At 37.5% G+C, this 17,585-nt stretch overlaps 1 protein-coding gene across 1 annotated transcript; it reads left to right on the top strand.

Annotated features, from left to right (window-relative positions):
- The first annotated feature begins 1,361 nt into the window (after positions 1–1,361).
- Positions 1,362–17,492, top strand: LOC124644658 (gelsolin-like). The gene is made up of 12 exons (XM_047184152.1): positions 1,362–1,459; positions 6,122–6,233; positions 11,734–11,814; positions 11,982–12,056; positions 12,422–12,614; positions 13,980–14,095; positions 14,614–14,791; positions 15,225–15,325; positions 15,641–15,757; positions 16,135–16,203; positions 16,414–16,476; positions 17,246–17,492. The coding sequence occupies exons 2-12, from the start codon at positions 6,123–6,125 to the stop codon at positions 17,345–17,347; spliced, it is 1,206 nt and encodes a 401-aa protein (XP_047040108.1). The 5' UTR covers positions 1,362–1,459; position 6,122; the 3' UTR covers positions 17,348–17,492.
- Positions 17,493–17,585: the final 93 nt, after the last annotated feature.

Raw genomic sequence — 17,585 nt, 5'->3', positions numbered from 1 at the left:
TTGTCAGACTTTCTGGCTTCTGACTACTCGTAACGACTGCCAAGGATGTTCAATGACAACCGGGACCTACAGTTAACGTGCCCTCCGAGACAGTCATTGGTGTCCAAGATATACTTAGAAAGTACATACAAACTTAGAAAAGTTGCATCGTTACTTGCTTCTCATACTTGAGAGGTTGGTTCTTTACCCACTAGACTTTAAAAACAAGCAAAGTCAGGTAATCAAACTAGTTCACAGTGCCATATGGTTAACTCAAAATGATAATACTATTTGTCAACAATATAAATTGGTTCGCTAAACCGCAATGTGAATAGGACTAATTCCCAGTACTGTTATGTTAATAAAATACATGAATACATACAAATATATGAAGTTGTTTGTCTGTTTGTAAATACAACAAAAAAAATTAGGTTCACAAATCACAAGCTTTTCATTTATCTGTACCTTTTTGTCTTTTAATATCTAATGAATGGGTATAGAGGAAGAGGACGACCAAGAAACGGTGGATGGATTGTGTGAGAGATACTTATGGTTAGAAAGAATGTTACTTGTGAGATGACAGCAGATAGAAGAGTATGGAAGAAGAAAACATGCTGCGCCGACCACTAATAAAATTGGGAAGGAGGATGACAATGGTCTTCGCTAGTAATTTAGAGTAGGTACCTAGGTATAATCATCAACACGGCACGGATCTTGAGCGATGACCTTCACCTGCGCAGAAGTGATTTATTGGGTTCCTTTTGTGGTATGAAGTGAGGGCAGGGGTAAGGCGGTTATTGGCCCACAGCGCATCGCGTCATAGCCGTCACTCGGGATTGGTTCCTTGTTGCGCAAAGCGATCCCCACTCTTCCGCCGAGCGCTCAAGATCCGTGCCGGTATCTGTATCGTCATAGGTACCGTTTATGATCAAACTACTTAGCTGTTATCCGCAGTTTCACCTGCATCCCGAGGGAACTACTAGTTTACTTCCCTAGGATAAAAAGTAGCCTTCCTAGACAAAAAGTCTATCTAACACTGAATGCATTTTTCAAATCAGTAGTTCCAAAAAACAGTCGAGTAAAATATAACAAATTAGGTAAAAGAACTTATGTAGTTTGTTGTCCAATGCAGATGCCTATAGTTATTTTCGACTACATGAATCAACTTATTGACAAAGAGGGTACATATATAATAAGTTTTACGTGCAAACTTTTTGTCTTATCAAATTCTTAAGAGGAAAAATGTGCAAAAAACATCTACTTTGAGACAGGTATAAATATTAATCTTTAAAAAAAACTACGTGCAGCTATCAAGGAAAAATAAACAGACAAATCCGTTCTCCATTGTTATGTTATGAATATTGTTGGTCTATAAAACTGGTAGTCGGCCATCTTAGGTCAAACTGTCAGTTGTCAGCGCGCGGCCTGACCGCGCATGCGTGATAAAAGTGACCATAAATAGTTCTTATTTTTAAAACACGTGAGTAAAAACCTTTTTTGTTTGCACAAATTTTAATTTGAATATCGAACGTTGCTGTTTGTTTGTTTTTTTTTTTATATTGTTGTTGTAAAAAAGTTTTTATTGTGTTTTTTTTTTTGTTTCGTAAATGAGGTTGGTTAACTTTTTTATTTCTTCAAATTTATCAATGACAGTGACATTTGAAATTGATCTTTATACAGTTACGTTACGTCTTAAATCAGATTACTTAACTGTTATAGGTGTTACAAAACAATGTTTAAAAACATTATTTCGTTATCAATTAATTTTCTGTTGTAGGAATACTTAGATGTTAACTCGTAATAAAAAAATTAACAACCACAGGCTTTCTATATTTTTTTCTATTTGTAGCTAGTTACCTAAGCTTACAAAACGATTTTGAACCACTACCTTCACGCATCCGGATAAAATATATAGCCATCCTTGATAAATGAGCTAACACTGAAATATTACTATTGCCTATGTTACCGGGATAAAATACAGTTTATGTTACACGGGGATAATGTAGCTTCGTAACAGTGAAAAATATTTCCTAAATGGTTCAGTATTTCGGAGTCTTTATGGTGCAAACAAACAAACAAAAAAATGATACAAAAATGTTATAAAACTTTGTATGCATAATTAAATAAATTATTTAAATGAATAAATTGTAACACAGTTCATATTTATGTAAGCCGGTTACGAATCTAGTTTATTTTAAGAGAAAGGTATATTTTTATAACATTCTTGAAACAAAATTAAAAAATAAAACAATAAACGTCAAATTTTTTATATAATGACAGCTTCCAAAACGCCCGCCCTTCACCACTTCCAATGTGTTATTGCTGGGAAGAAGAAGTGGCGCAACAAACTCCCCAGCAACACATGTCTATCTGTTTTATTTTCGTAAACAGCAAACTATACCTACATTACAAATTATTATTTCATAACATGAGTAACAATTTAATAAGTGTTTGCTCTAATAAAATAAAGAGGAAAAAATTTTGTTTGCAACTGAAAGTCTCCGAAACTACAGATCCAATTTGTAAAATTATTTCACTGTTGGAAAGCTACACTCTCCCCGAGTAACATAGGCTATATTTTATCCCGGTACGGGCAGTAGTTCCCACGGGACGCGGGCGAAACCGCGGGAAAATAATTTGTAGCTAATACTAGTTCGGGTTGCCACCTTTTTTTTGGCAGATAAAGTGCATTGGTAATAATAGGTAAGAAAAAAAAGTACACAGTATAAAAATAAAGTACAATTTAATTTTATTTATTATTTTGTTTCAAAACATTATTTTTTATTGATTTTTGCGGTTTTTATCAAATCCTACTGAAAAATTGTGACAATGACAATAACACTGACATTGTAGACATTATGACATTTGAGGTTAGGTTGCGTTCAGAAATTATTTAAAAAGAGTATTTTCGTGTACTTTATCCAAACTAATATTATAAATGCGAAAGTAACTCTGTCTGTCTGTCTGTCTTTCTGTCTTTCTGTCTGTCTGTCTGTCTTTTCTTCACGCCTAAACTACTGAACCGATTTGTGTGAAATTTGGTACAGACATAGTTTGAAACTTGAGAAAGGACATAGGATAGTTTTTATTACAAAAAAAATAAAAATAAAATTATTCCGGACATATAGCGCCATCTATTGGTCAAATCAAAAATCTGCTGGTAGTCACTATTCCACGCGAACGAAGTTGCGGGCAAAAGCTAGTTGTTTTCATAAAGTATAAAGTACAATTACTTGAAATAAAGTACAATACTTTATAGTAAAGTACTGGTGGCAACCCTAATACTAGTATAGAATTTGACAGTCGAAGAGTAGGGGCGCGATTCTACAAATTTTACTCAAGCGACATACGATTCACATCCGATTGAGATCCAATCACGACTCGATTACGATTGACGCGTATGTGGCATTCCGCAATTTTATTTAATAAACGTTTTTATCAGTTTCTGTGATTCAATTATGAATCATATTGTTTTCAAATTATTTACGATTGTAATAAGATTGTAGAGTAAACTACCGTATAGACCAAATGGCAGGCCAATCGCAAACCAATCGAATGTCATTGGAATACGATTGGTCTTATATTAGTAGCTGAATGCCCGCTAAGGTTAAAACTGCAATGTCTATTCAATTTTGACATTATTAACTTAGCAGAATCGGGCTTAACTTAGCAGGTTAGTTTTAAAATAAATAGGTGATGGTTATATGTCTGAAACTATGAAGTAATCATTTCATAGACACATTCCTTATCATTTATTGTTTATATATTGTTATTATTAGATAAAATTGTTTGCGTAACTCCGATATACTTAAGCGTGACCTACGACTTCTTGTAATTTCGATAATCGTTTATTTATAAGTAATGTCCGAATGCCAAAAAACATAATTTCAATCAAATTCTGTCAAAAATATTTTTTTTTTTTTTGATGAATAATCATCAAATGACTCCTCCCGCAGCATGAGGGAGTGTCAGACTCTTACCTCCCCACTCAGAGACATTTAATGGTTACTTAAACCATTCCAAGGATTTGTATGACTTTCCGTCACTAAGGAGTGACTTAAGTAATCATTAACCGTCTTACCACAAAAACTTTTAAACGTCAGTTTATGCCTTGTCTAAAAAAATGTCAAATTATGACGTTGACATATGGTTCATTTTGCAGCCAAAATTTTATTAGACAAGTGTAAAACAGGGTTTAAAGTTTTTGTAGTAAGGCCCTTTATGTTTCTGAGTGGGGAGGTTACTGACTTAAACCCACCATGTTCCTTCTTAAGCCCTTTATGTACCAGCGCCGCGGTAACTCGCGCGAACAATCCCGCAATTACGAACTCGTGTTTTTCTTAAAGAATAAAACGCACTAGGTATATAATAACTACTTACGGTCAGTTGGACCCTATTACCTACATGGATGTCTTTTGGTCCGTCTGTTACCAGGCTGTATCTCCCTGGCTGTAGGTCCCGGCTGTCATTGAACATCCTTGGCAGTCGTTACGGGTAGTCAGAAGCCAGTAAGTCTGACACCAGTCTAACCAAGGGGTATCGGGTTGCCCGGGTAACTGGGTTGAGGAGGTCAGATAGGCAGTCGCTTCTTGTAAAGCACTGGTACTCAGCTGAATCCGGTTAGACTGGAAGCCGACCCCAACATGATTGGGAAAAAGGCTCGGAGGATGATGTTACCAGGCTGTATCTCATGAACTGCTGTATCCTATTAGACTGTAAGACCCCAACATAGTGAAAAACATTATACCTTCAAATTATGGTTGTTAGAATTATCAAGATGGCCATCTATACATATTATATATCCGCATGTGTAGCTATATAAACTTCTTTGTCTAAACTGCTCTGGTTAAGGAAAAAAATAATAGTTGTTAACTAAACCACGTAGAATGATATAATTACTGCTTACAAACTGTGTCGGTTAGGAAGATTTTACACTTGGAAAAAAATGCATCTAAGTATTCTTGCTTATGTATTACTATCAACATTCACCAAGTTTCATGAACTCAATCTCAAAAACGTTTATTTAAATTAGGCTAGATAGATAAATCAGCAGTTTTCGAACGTCAAAAACAAAAGACAGCCCCCAAAACGCCCGCCCTTCACCACTTCCTATGTGTTTTTGCTGGGAAGAAGAAGTGGCGCAACAAACTCCCCAGCAACACATGATAAGAAGCTACTTCAAACCCATATTAAAACTAGCCTGTATGTTATTCTGATACATAAGCTATATAAACTGCCAAGTTTCATCAAAATCCATCGGGTAGTTTATGAGTGAAAGAACAACAAACATTCAAACAGCCAAACTTTCAAGTTAAGATCCCGTGGTGCCCTTCGAATAAGTGAAATAAGTAAAGATCAAAATAATACCTAGATAATCTACACTTAAAGCAACTGCTTGAAGTAATTTCCTCGGGACGTTCTAAAAACCGCGGGAAACATTTAGTTGCTTCACAAAGTTGATACGTCTGTAGTCAGCCTAAGATTCCTAGCCTTTCTTTATTAGTCAACCGACCATGGTGAGTTCATTGTTACTCATTGCTCTTAAATGTACTGTGTATGTGTGAGTCACTATTGTTTGTATGTGTTGTAGTACCAGCTGTGTGGTAATAGAAAAATTATAGGTTTAAAAAGGAGTAGGAATTATTTGTCTGTCCATTGCATGCATCGTAGCTTATAAATGGATGAACGATTAAGTCATTGAATTCCCGAGCCTTCCCCAACTATGTTGGGGTCGGCTTCCAGTCTAATCGGATCCAGCTGAGTACCATACTAAGTACCTATCTGATCTCCTCAACCCAGTTACGCGGACAACCCAATACCCCTTGATTAGACTGGCGTCATACATTGTCGTATATTTTGTTAAAATATAATAAACTAGCGACCCGCTCGGGTTTCGCACGGAACTTCAGTATTTCCTCAGTATTTAACGTACCTACATAATTATGTTATCATACATATGAACTTTCCTTCTTAATCACTTCAACTATTAAAAAAAACGCATGAAAATCGGTTGCGTAGTTTTGAAGATTTAAAAGCGTACCTGCAAAAATAATTAGCTAAGTATAGAGGGATAGAAAAAGCGACTTTGTTTTAAAGGTACTATGTAGTGATAAATAAGTATAATTGATGTATTTTGTTACAGAATGAAGGTGTTAGGAGTTCTACTGCTGGTGGCAGCAGTCACATATGCTGCTCCCAGGAGCGCCACCAGGACACAGCCTGTCACTGGGCAGATTACATCGCTTACTGATAAGGTAAGGTTCATTGATGCAGCTGTCACATAGAGCAAAGGCTGTGCAAGAGTTCTCGAATAGTAAGTGCACCTATGTCTGCGCAGATGCTTGTGCACTTTAACATGTCCTGCGCAGCTGGCTGATTTCCTTACAAGAGAAGTAAGTACGTAGATAAAAAGTGCTGTAGAGCTTAAAATGTTTTCTTCAAGAATTGGAGTCGTCAAGGCTATTTGTGTACCTACGATTTAAAAAAAAAATATAAATCGCTTCAACAAATAGTTTTTAAAACGCGAGAATTAGACGCAGATATACAGTTAATTTCGCATTATAGGAACTAGCTGATTCCCTACAAATGTGCCTCAGGACAACTAATTGCCCGAACCCGGATAAAATTTAGCCCTTGTTACTAGTTTCCTACAGCTAAATATATTTTTTAAAGGTTCAATAATTTCGGAGCCTTTATGATGCAAACAAATGATTCCTCTTTATATTACATAGTGTAAAAAACGTGGAAAAAAAAGTGGAAAATTGAATTGAACAGTGCTTCTCAGCATGTACAGCTCACCCTTGACCGGATTCATTACAATCATTCAGTTAATATAAAACATATGTTTCTATATCAGTTATTTTATCATCTCTATTGAAAATAAATCATTTTAAAAATAACTCATAGACTAGCTTCCTCCCGTGGCTTTAAAGGCATATTTCAAATTAAAACATCAAAAAGTAAAACTTTATACCTAATACCTACTTATTTTGTTGTTTGACTGCGCTTATTTTAGGAACTACTTGAACAATTAGATATTTTTTTCAGTATTAGGTAACGGTTTTATAGGGATCGGGATGTAGGTAAAACCATGGAAGGCAGCTGGTTCTGCAATTGCTATCAATATCTATCAAGTATACTTTACAAAGGGGGAGGCCTATGTTCAGCAGTGGACGTCCTATGGCTGAGATGATGATGATGATGATACTTTACATGAAAGAATTAGAAACAAATAATCATCGGCACGAATCTTGAGCGCTGACCTTCACCTGCGCAGAAGTATTTTTTTCGGTCCCTTTTGTGGTATGAAGTGCAGCGCATCGCGTAATAGCCGTCATTCGGGATTGGTTCTTTGCTAATATGTAAATCACTTCTGCGCAAGTGAAGGTCAGCGCTCAAGATTCGTGCCGATGATTATATTATACAAACATCACACATATACAAAATACATACATACCAAGGTACATATTTTATGTGCATATATCATTGCAAACACTCGCATTTATAATATTAGTAAGATTGATCATACGTATTAGTGTAATCCACTTGAATTCTTTAAGAGGTATCATAAATTGTATATGTAGGTATGTAGCTACAAATATATTTATCTGTGTGTACAATATTTACTAGCTTCTGCCAGCGGTTTCACCCGCATCCCGTGGAAACCTCTGCATGAGCCAGGATAAAAAGTAGCCTATAACCTTCCTATCTAACACTGAAATAATTTTTCAAATTGCACCTGTAGTTCCTGAGATTAGCGCGTTCAAGCAAGTAAACAAACTCTTCAGCTTTATAATATTAGTATAAGATTTTCAATTACCCATATGACCGACTAGCAGTTTCCCGCGGTTTCTCCCGCGTCCCGTGGAAATTACATTTTAAAGAAAATCTTGAATCTAATCAAAGTTTTCAGTCGTTCGATACCGGCTAACTACCTATCTAATATCTTTGTAATGTGCGTACTACCATTCATCTTCATACTGATTTATGATCCCAAACAAACATTCGGGCGACTAAAAGTTCTATGCCCGTTTTCACCAACAATCTCTTAACGTTTCCCTAACTAAGTGTCACTTAGAATAAAGGCTCCCCCAATAAATTAAGGTTATAAGGCACACTTAAACTTTGGTGAAAACGAAATTCGTATTAAGTGTTCCCTAAAAGCTCTTACGGGATCCCTAAATTTAGGTATTTGTTGGTGAAAATGGGCATCAGTGTCTAAGAGATGACTTTCAAATCGGATAGTTATCGGCACGAATCTTGAGCGCTGACCTTCACCTGCGCAGAAGAGATTTATTAGCAAAGCGCGATGCGCTGCGGGCCAATCACCGCTCTAGCCCGCCCCCGCGCCGCACTTCATACCACAAAAGGGACCCAATAAATTACTTCTGCGCAGGTGAAGGTCACCGCTCAAGATTCGTGCCGGTGATTATACATAGTTCGATTCAGACGCAGTTGAAATCGTGAAAACGGCTAGAAATATTTGCTGAAAAAAAAGTTTCAGATATTGACTATGTCTTGGCTAATTTCCAAAACTGTGGTTTCCTTTAAGATTTTATTGCAAAACCAATTTTTCGTGGTGCGAGCAAAAAGTATAGGTAGATCAAAAATAATATTTTATGAAGTGTAATAAACTTATGTTTATAATTAGGTAGATCTATGTGGTCTGTTGGCGCCTTTAATTTATTTGAGTACTTTGAATAAATAGCGTTTGGTTTAATTGCACGGGTCAATCGACCATAAAGTTAAGCAACGCTTGGTGCGGTCACTCCGTTGAAGGGTGACCATCATTCGTCATCATTCAGTCATTCATTTGAACATCCTCGGCAGTCGTTCCGGGTAGTCAGAAGCCTGTAAGCCCGACAACTAGTCTTACCAAGTTTTGTCGCATCGTACCTATTGCCCGGACAAATATGTTGAGTAAGTCGGATAGGCAGATCGCTCCTTGTAGCACACTGGTACTCAGCTGCATCCAGTTAGACTGGAAGCCGACCCCAGCATAGTTTTCATTCATTGCAAAAATTTGGATTATCAAATAAAATCAAATATCAATTTACAGTGGACGAACCAGTTTGAACTGCCTTTCAATTTCACACAGATAAGTAATAGCTGGTCACCCATCTAAAAACCGACCGCGGTAAAATCAGCTTAACCTTGACACTGACATGTGGCTTTTACTGAGCCTCGAGTTTACTATGAAGCTAATAAAATCCGAAAATCAGTCGACAGAACATAAAAATCTATTTAGAAACAATTTAGGGATCCGTTCGTGACGGACACGTCTGTATCTCGTGGTGTACTCGCTGTAGCAAACAGTAACACATTGCGCGCGAACATTACTAACATGTCCGCGACACTGCAACCGCCGCGCGAACACATGCTAGCTGTGGACTCGCGACATAGCGTAGGTACTTTTATTCGCGAACATTTTTGGTAAAATCTCGCCATAATGACACAAAACAAATTAGCTAAAACACAACAAAAATAATAATTGAAACAACGTGTTTCTTTGCTCAACAATTATAAAGAAACATTTATTTGTTTGTTAAGGCTCCGAATCTTCTGAACCGATGAGAAAAATTCTTTCACTCGTTGGAAAGCTACACTCTTCTCGAGTAACATAGGCTACTTATATTTTATCCCGGTACGGGCAGAAGTTCCCACGGGACACGAGCCTTTTCCCAACTATGTTGAGGTCGGCTTCCAGTCTAACCGGATGCAGTTGAGTACCAGTGCTTTACAAGAAGCGACTGCCCTATCTGACCTCCTCAACCCAGTTACCCGGGCAACCAATGGGTGAAAACAGCTACTATTAAATCAGTACGAAACCTCCTTGCGAGACCGGCTCACGCCTAACCAGTTTTTTACTCTCTACACGTGTTTCCTAAGATATTTTTAGTCTTGTTACGTTTAGAATGATAAAACAGCTAATATAAACGTCTAGATATTTAGTAAACAGGCCTGCGAGTCGTCTTTGAAGTAATTCTAGCTAGATTTATAGACTCAATGATGTGGCGTCTAGTTTAAATGATGGCTGACTTGTTTTTTGAGACGAAATATTGCCTACGTGGGGCGTTGACCAGCAATATGGATTTTGTTTTTTAAGTAACTAACCGATTTCCCGAGTCGTGGTGGCCTAGTGGGCAACGAACCAACCTCTCGAGTATGAGGGCGCGGGTTCGATCCCAGGTTCAGGCAAGTACCAATGCAACTTTTCTAAGTTTGTATGTACTTTCTAAGTATATCTTAGACACCAATGACTGTGTTTCGGATGGCACGTTAAACTGTAGGTCCCGGCTGTCATTGAACATCCTTGGCAGTCGTTACGGGTAGTCAGAAGCCAGTAAGTCTGACACCAGTCTAACCAAGGGGTATCGGGTTGCCCGGGTAACTGGGTTGAGGAGGTCAGATAGGCAGTCGCTTCTTGTAAAGCACTGGTACTCAGCTGAATCCGGTTAGACTGGAAGCCGACCCCAACATAGTTTGGGAAAAAGGCTCGGAGGATGAACCGATTTCCCGCTATTTTCTCGCGTCTACTAGGAACTACCTTTTTTTTCCTGAATTATCTAGACACACGGCAGTGTGTCCGCCAAGTTCGAGCAAAAAAAAGCGACACACCAGCCGTGGGTTATATTACACGAACCATTTCGAGCCAAATTCGACCCCCCTATAACACAAATTTTTTTTTGTCAAGTTTTTCAATGCTTCCTTAACTTAATATTGTGCACATTTGTTTTTAAAGTTAAATAAGGGAAAAAAAGAAGACGCCGTAAGCCTAAGCACGAAATAAAAACGCCTGAGTTAGCCAAAAAACTTCCGTTCCCCTAACCCCCAAAATAACGTAATCACCAAGGGAGAGATATAGTCCTATATACCTGCAATTTATTTATACTGACATCATAAGGGCGCGGTGATCCCCAGGTCGCGATAAGGTCACGATATAAAGACCATTCATTACCATGGAGAACAAATGACTATCGGAGATGTCATAACGCAAAATCTCCTAAGAAAGTAGCGCGACAACATGCGGGTGCGAGGGGGATGAGGAACGTTACTAGCTCCGCCTTTATACGCCTTCTTTGGACTTTAACATTTTCTGTAATACCAAAAATCGTTGACAGATGTCTCAAAGAACCCGAAAGCTTCGTTAGTTCACTCGTAACTGATCGATTCGGTCATGTCCATGGTATGAATATGACCTAGCAAAAGGCGCCCAACCTATAATCATCGGCAAGGATATTGAGCCCTGACCTTCACCTGCACAGAAGTGATTTATTGGTTTATTGCCATAAGTGTGCAGTGCGCAAAGCGATCCCCACTCTTCCGCCGAGAGCTCATTATCCGTGCCGATAACTATACCTGCCTTTTGGCATCTCCGCTATCTTTCCTTACTTCGTGCTCACGATATAAACATTCATTCTCATAATGGATCGTTTGGTTGTAAAGGTCGAATGTAACTAGATGACCTACTAAGGGTCAATTTCACTGACAGCCGTTTACGTAATCGATCGGTTATACAAACAATTGTTTTAAGCGACTTTAAAAACGAGGTTTACAGTTTAAAACGTAGGATATACCTTAATTATAGAAATACTAAAAAGCCATAAGACGGGAAAGACACTTTTTACAAACTAAACAGAAATTCTTTATTTTTTTGCGTTTTCAGGAGTTGATTGTCTCTAGACGCTGATAAAAAGAGAAAGAACCAGTATATGTATGTAAAAGTGTATTTTAACGTATTTTTTATTACTTCAGGATGCCAGAAGCAAAGCAAGAGTGCACACAGCTTTCGCGAACGCCGGCCGCCAAGCTGGTGTTGAAGTTTGGAGAATTAATGTAAGTAGCGACATCTGTTGTCGAGTAGCTGAACTAAAACAACAACTGAAAATAATGTTTGGACGTTTGAGTTAAAGTTTTTTGGTTATAAAATTGAAGAAAATGTTAAAATAACAAAAAATATTCAGCCGTTAGTTTGTAAACTCATTTAATTATTTGTTTCACAGGCTTTCGAGCCGGTTGCAGTGCCACCGAATGACTTCGGCAAATTCTATAAAGGAGACTCCTACATTGTACTTAAGGTAAGTTCAATTTTTGTCTTTCTCTTCAAATAACTTTGCCGGTCCAAAGAATGACCAATGACTTCACTGCGTAGTCAAAATGTAGGTACATTCTGAACATGATCAGCATCAAATGGCTGACGTCATAGAGGCAAAGTTATTTGCCGAGTTCTTAACATTTTATAATTTATATAGCTCAAGTATTTTTTTTTACTTATTCTACCTTATACTTATTTTTTCAAGCTTATAACCGATACGTTTTCTATCATCATTTTCAGCTTTTCTATAGCTTCCCATTACTAGGTATAGAGGCATCCTCTCACACAGATCAGTGTTATTATTTTCCTATATTATGTCATAGTAAATGAACAATTTATTTTTTACAGACTACAGCAGACAAAAGAAACCGTTTATCCTGGGACATCCACTACTGGATCGGCAGCGAGTCTACTCAAGACGAGTCGGGTGCCGCCGCCATCTTGACAGTAGGCCTCGATGACAAGTTTGAAGGAGCCGCTGTACAACATAGAGAGGTTATGGGACAAGAAAGCCAGCAGTTTAAAGGATATTTCCCTGCAGGTATGTAAATAATTGACTAACTAACTTACTCAACTAAAGAAGATATTATTTTGATAGTTTGTAGCAAGTAATATGTAGCGCCATCTGTTGGTGTTGCAAAACAGTTTGGAGTGTTTTAGTTCTGCTACTCGATAATAGATAGCGCTGACTTTTTAGCTGTTTTTCTTGTAGTAATGTTGAAATACATAACAACGATCACAATGGACTTTTAAATTATGACGTCATATTTTTATATTATATAACAAAAACTGCCCGTATTATTAGCATTTTTAGAGGTTTTATGGGAATTCACTCAAGGTTGCGCACATTCGTAGCACGGCATGTGAAAACAACAATATGATAGTTTTAATTAAATTTTCAACTCTATTTGTATTGAAAATACGGTACATTTTTAATGCGATCTCTAATGACTGCCAGGCCCCACTCTTATGACTCACTTCCGTCAACGAACTACAATTTTTAATTCGTTCTAATTGAACATCAATAGCTCACAGACAATTGTAAGAACAGACTAATTAGCTTCGTTCATGTCTAAACGATCGTTCTAATGAATGACACGAGTATTGAACCGACATAAAAAAAAGAAGTGCTGAGTTAGTCCTTGTATTGCTTAGGTTTAATTATGATTATTTAATACTTGCTTTTGCCCGCAACTTCGTTCGCGTGGAATAGTGACTACCAGCAGATTTTTGATTTGACCAATAGATGGCGCTATATGTCCGGAATAATTTTATTTTTTTTTGTAATAAAAACTATCCTATGTCCTTTCTCAAGTTTTAAACTATGTCTGTACCAAATTTCACACAAATCGGTTCAGTAGTTTAGGTGTGAAGAAAAGACAGACAGACAGACAGAGTTACTTTCGCATTTATAATATAGATATTTACATGACGTAAAAAAAAAGCCTTATTTATACATATATACAACTAAAAAATGGCATCAAAAAACTCCTCATCGCTGCCCACCGGGAGTGTACCCAAGAGGCTGGCAGCATTGCCACGTTGGATGGCAAATTATATTATTATTATTTATAATATTAGTTTGGATTGTGTTTTGGTTCAATAGATTTTTAATGCGGTTAATTCATAAAAAAATATTACATTACGAGAATTTTGGTAATACCGATTTAAAAAAAGTAAGTTTTCAGTTTAAATCGTACGTTTGTAGGATTGCCTTAATATATTTAGATTCAAGAAAGAATATTTCAAATCTGAAATTAGTTTTTCAAAAAAACAAACTTTACACCGTTTAAAATATTAGAAGGCAAAAAATACTAACACTGACGCACCCACCAAAGTAAGACTTGTTATTTCTAACCGACCTCCCAAAAAAGGGGTTCTCACTTCATATGTTTATTTATTCTAGGTATACAATACCTTTCTGGAGGCAACACAAGCGGCTTCAGCCACGTCGTGACTAACCCGGGTGCTGAGAAGAGGTTACTGCAAGTTAAGGGGAAGAGAAACATTCGTACTAGACAGGTATGTACTTTACCATGGTTTTAAATATCTTCATCTCCCGAGCCTTTTCCCAACTATGTTGGGGTCGGCTTCCAGTCTAACTGGGTGGAGTTGAGTACCAATGTTTTACAAGGAGCGACTGCCTATCTAACCTCCTCAACCCAGTTACCCGGGCAACCCAATACCCCTAGGTAAGACTGGCTGTCAGACTTACTGGCATCTAACTGCCCCTGACTTATCCACGAGTCCTTCGTGGTTTTAAATGTTTATGTATATTTTATCCTATCTACCTATATATAGATGTTTTATCTCATGAAAACGGTCGAGCCATACTCGTGTGTGCAAAGGTCACTTTAAAAGCTCCGAAACTGCTGAACTGATCAGAAAAATTCTGTCACTGTGTAAAGCTACACTCTTCCCGAGTAACATAGGCTATATTTTATTCTTTTACGTGCAGTAGTTTCCACAGGACGCCGATGAATCTCGCGGGAAAATGGCTAGTAAGATATACCTAATTTTATTTCCTCTTCGTTTTACAGGTAGACCCAGTATTCTCCTCAATGAACAAGGGAGATGTCTTCATACTCGACGTCGGTAACGATGTGTTGGTCTACGTCGGAGAATCCGCGAGGAATGTGGAGAAACTCAAGGCTATATCAGTAGCTAATCAGATCAGAGACCAGGATCATAATGGCAGAGCTAGGGTTGAGATCGTTGGTAAGTAAACTGCCTATTTTTAGCCTTTTTTATTGGTGGGAAATCACCAAATACATATGCGAGAGGGAGTGTCAGACTCTTACTGACTAAAACCCACCATGTCCCTTCTTAAGCCCTTTATGTACCAGCGCCGCGGTAACTTGCGAACAATCTCTCTCAATCAACTAATCTAACCTCCTCAATCCAGTTACCTGGGCAATACCCCTTGGTAAGGCGGAACTACTAAAGTTTTTTTAATGACAGCTTCCATTTAATATGCCTTCCGAAATACGGGGCAACTTTGTTCCTCTTTCACGCAAAATATACTAGTTGAATTATAATGAAACTTCGCAATACCATAGCTTACATACAGACTTACATTAGGCCACACTCTTATCCACCTGCGGGAAGAGATCCCTTCAAAAAAATTCTTACAAAAACATTAATTTTTCAGACCAGTACTCAAGTGATGTGGACGTTCAGAAATTCTTTACGGCTCTCGGATCCGGTACTAAGGAGTTAGTTCCTGAAGCCAGCGCCGGAGGTGATGATCAGGTAAATATTAGGCGGTTAATTGTTTGCCTAGCCTTTTCTTATATTGGGGAGCGGTGGGGTTTTAGGCTAAAGGGATGTAGGTGAGTACCAGTGTGTTACATGGATTGTCTGCCTATTTGATCTGTTCAACCCAGTTACTTATGGGCAACCCAAAATTGAAGGAATGGTGAGTGCACCTGTATCCAAGCAAATGTGCCCAAACTATAATATCTCCTGCGCTGGTTGATCTCCTTAAATGTGAACAGCCGCTGCGGCTGAAATTGGCCATATATAATTTAATGAATTGTGTTATTAATCTTTTGCATATATTTTCAGGCTTTTGAGCGCAGTGAGGCGCAATCCGTGGTGCTGCTCCAACTATCTGAAATGAATGGAAAACTGTCAGTGACATCCATCGCTGGACCTTTCAGACAGGATCAGCTGAAAACTGGTGTAAGCTACCTATCTATATCTTTATCTGCCTAGCCATTTACTTAGTAATTGAAGAGTTCTTTGGGGGATATAAAGTCATGGAAAACAAAAAAAAGTAGCACCAAAATGCGGGTGTTCGGGGGACGATGAACGTTTGTCTCCGCCCTCATAGGCACGCTTTCTTTGAAACACGCCCTTTTTTTTTAAACCAAGTCACTAAAAGTCAATCATGGCCAATTTTTGACAGATGTCTCAAGGAACCCAATCAACGCTTCACTACCCTCAAAAATAGTCAAATATCCAGAATTAAAATTGTAATGTCAAGTAAACCATGCATGCATGCAACCATGCATTTTGTCGATGTATTTTTAAAAAGTTTTTTTTTTTTCATTTAACAGGATAGTTACGTTTTGGATACCGTGACTGGCAGCATCTATGTTTGGACTGGCAGGCAATCCAGTGACAAAGTAAGTAGCAATACTCCTATAAAAATATCTTTCCTTCTCATAAAATAACACTTATTTTGAAAAATATAGGTACCTACAATACTTTTAATAATTATGTCATTCACTCCTGCTACACTATTCCTCCCATGATAATTCTCGCCCTATTTCTTTTTGTTTATTACATATTACATAAACATTTATATTATATGTTTATTTGTTTTATTTTTCTAGGAAAAGAACGAAGCTATGACAAAGGCGCAACAATTGATCGCATCCAAGAGCTATCCTTCATGGGTGAGTAATAACACAGATTAGAATATATTCCCTTGTAAATAGTCGTGAAGCTACCCGCTAACGTTCGTAAAAATGTCACTCATACATGCACGTGCATCGACGAGCGGAAATTTCAAGACGTATAATCTCCTAAGAAAGTAGCGCGCCAAAATGCGGGTGTTCAGGGGACGAGGACCGTTACTAGCTCCGCCCTTATATGCCCATCATTTTCATAATAAAATCACCCATTAATCAAGACCAATCTTTGACAGATTGGTTTTGATTTGACAAGGAACCTTAACGCCTCGTTGGTTCTATAGTCTGTTTTTTAATCTCGTAGACTAAATTTCAAAATGTCAAACTTACAAATAATATTGCTAGCTTTTTTGTGCAGTGTTGTACTTACGATATCGGTTTGTTGAATCGTAACTTTTTATCTATAATAGACGAATTTAATATTCATTCAAAGTTTTATATTTACAATTCACGTACGTACACACGGCTGCACGACGTGCTACAAACTGCCAGGGATATCTGACCACCATGCGTAATCATCAAGAATAATATTATTTCAGGATGTCTTATTGTAAAAAAACAATACTTGATTTTATTGACGCTAAGTTTCGGTCGTGCCACATCACTATTTAAGAATTTGCAATAAACTGACCACACTCGTAATGTCAGTTTAGTCTACGAGATTAAAAAACAGACTATAGCAACTGTTCACCCCTACATAGTTGGTAAAAGACTAGACAGATGATGAAGAATAAACTAAATTATTTTTTCACAGGTGCACGTAGTGAAGATTCCTCAAGGCACGGAGCCTGCAGTTTTTAAACAATATTTCACAACTTGGCAGGATGTTGGCATGTCACACTCCAGGATTGTTTAAAAAAGAAATGTTACAAATACGTACAATTTTTATAATGTAAAAGATTAATGAATATTTTGACACATGACGTAAGCCGTCAAAATGACAAGTGAGATTAAAATGACGTGTAAATCTGAATAAACTTCGAATAAATATTATTTTTGTAGTCAACTTGTTTTATTGGTGTCATTGGGTACAAACAAACCCAAAACTGTTTCCTCCTTATATTTATTAGCCGTTTTCCCGCCTTTTCACCCGC

The sequence above is a fragment of the Helicoverpa zea genome, chromosome 30 (assembly GCF_022581195.2).
Source record: "Helicoverpa zea isolate HzStark_Cry1AcR chromosome 30, ilHelZeax1.1, whole genome shotgun sequence".
In the NCBI taxonomy this organism is placed as follows: domain Eukaryota; kingdom Metazoa; phylum Arthropoda; class Insecta; order Lepidoptera; family Noctuidae; genus Helicoverpa; species Helicoverpa zea.
Note: the sequence above shows the minus strand (reverse complement) of the source record. Positions and strands in the feature narration are given on the sequence as shown.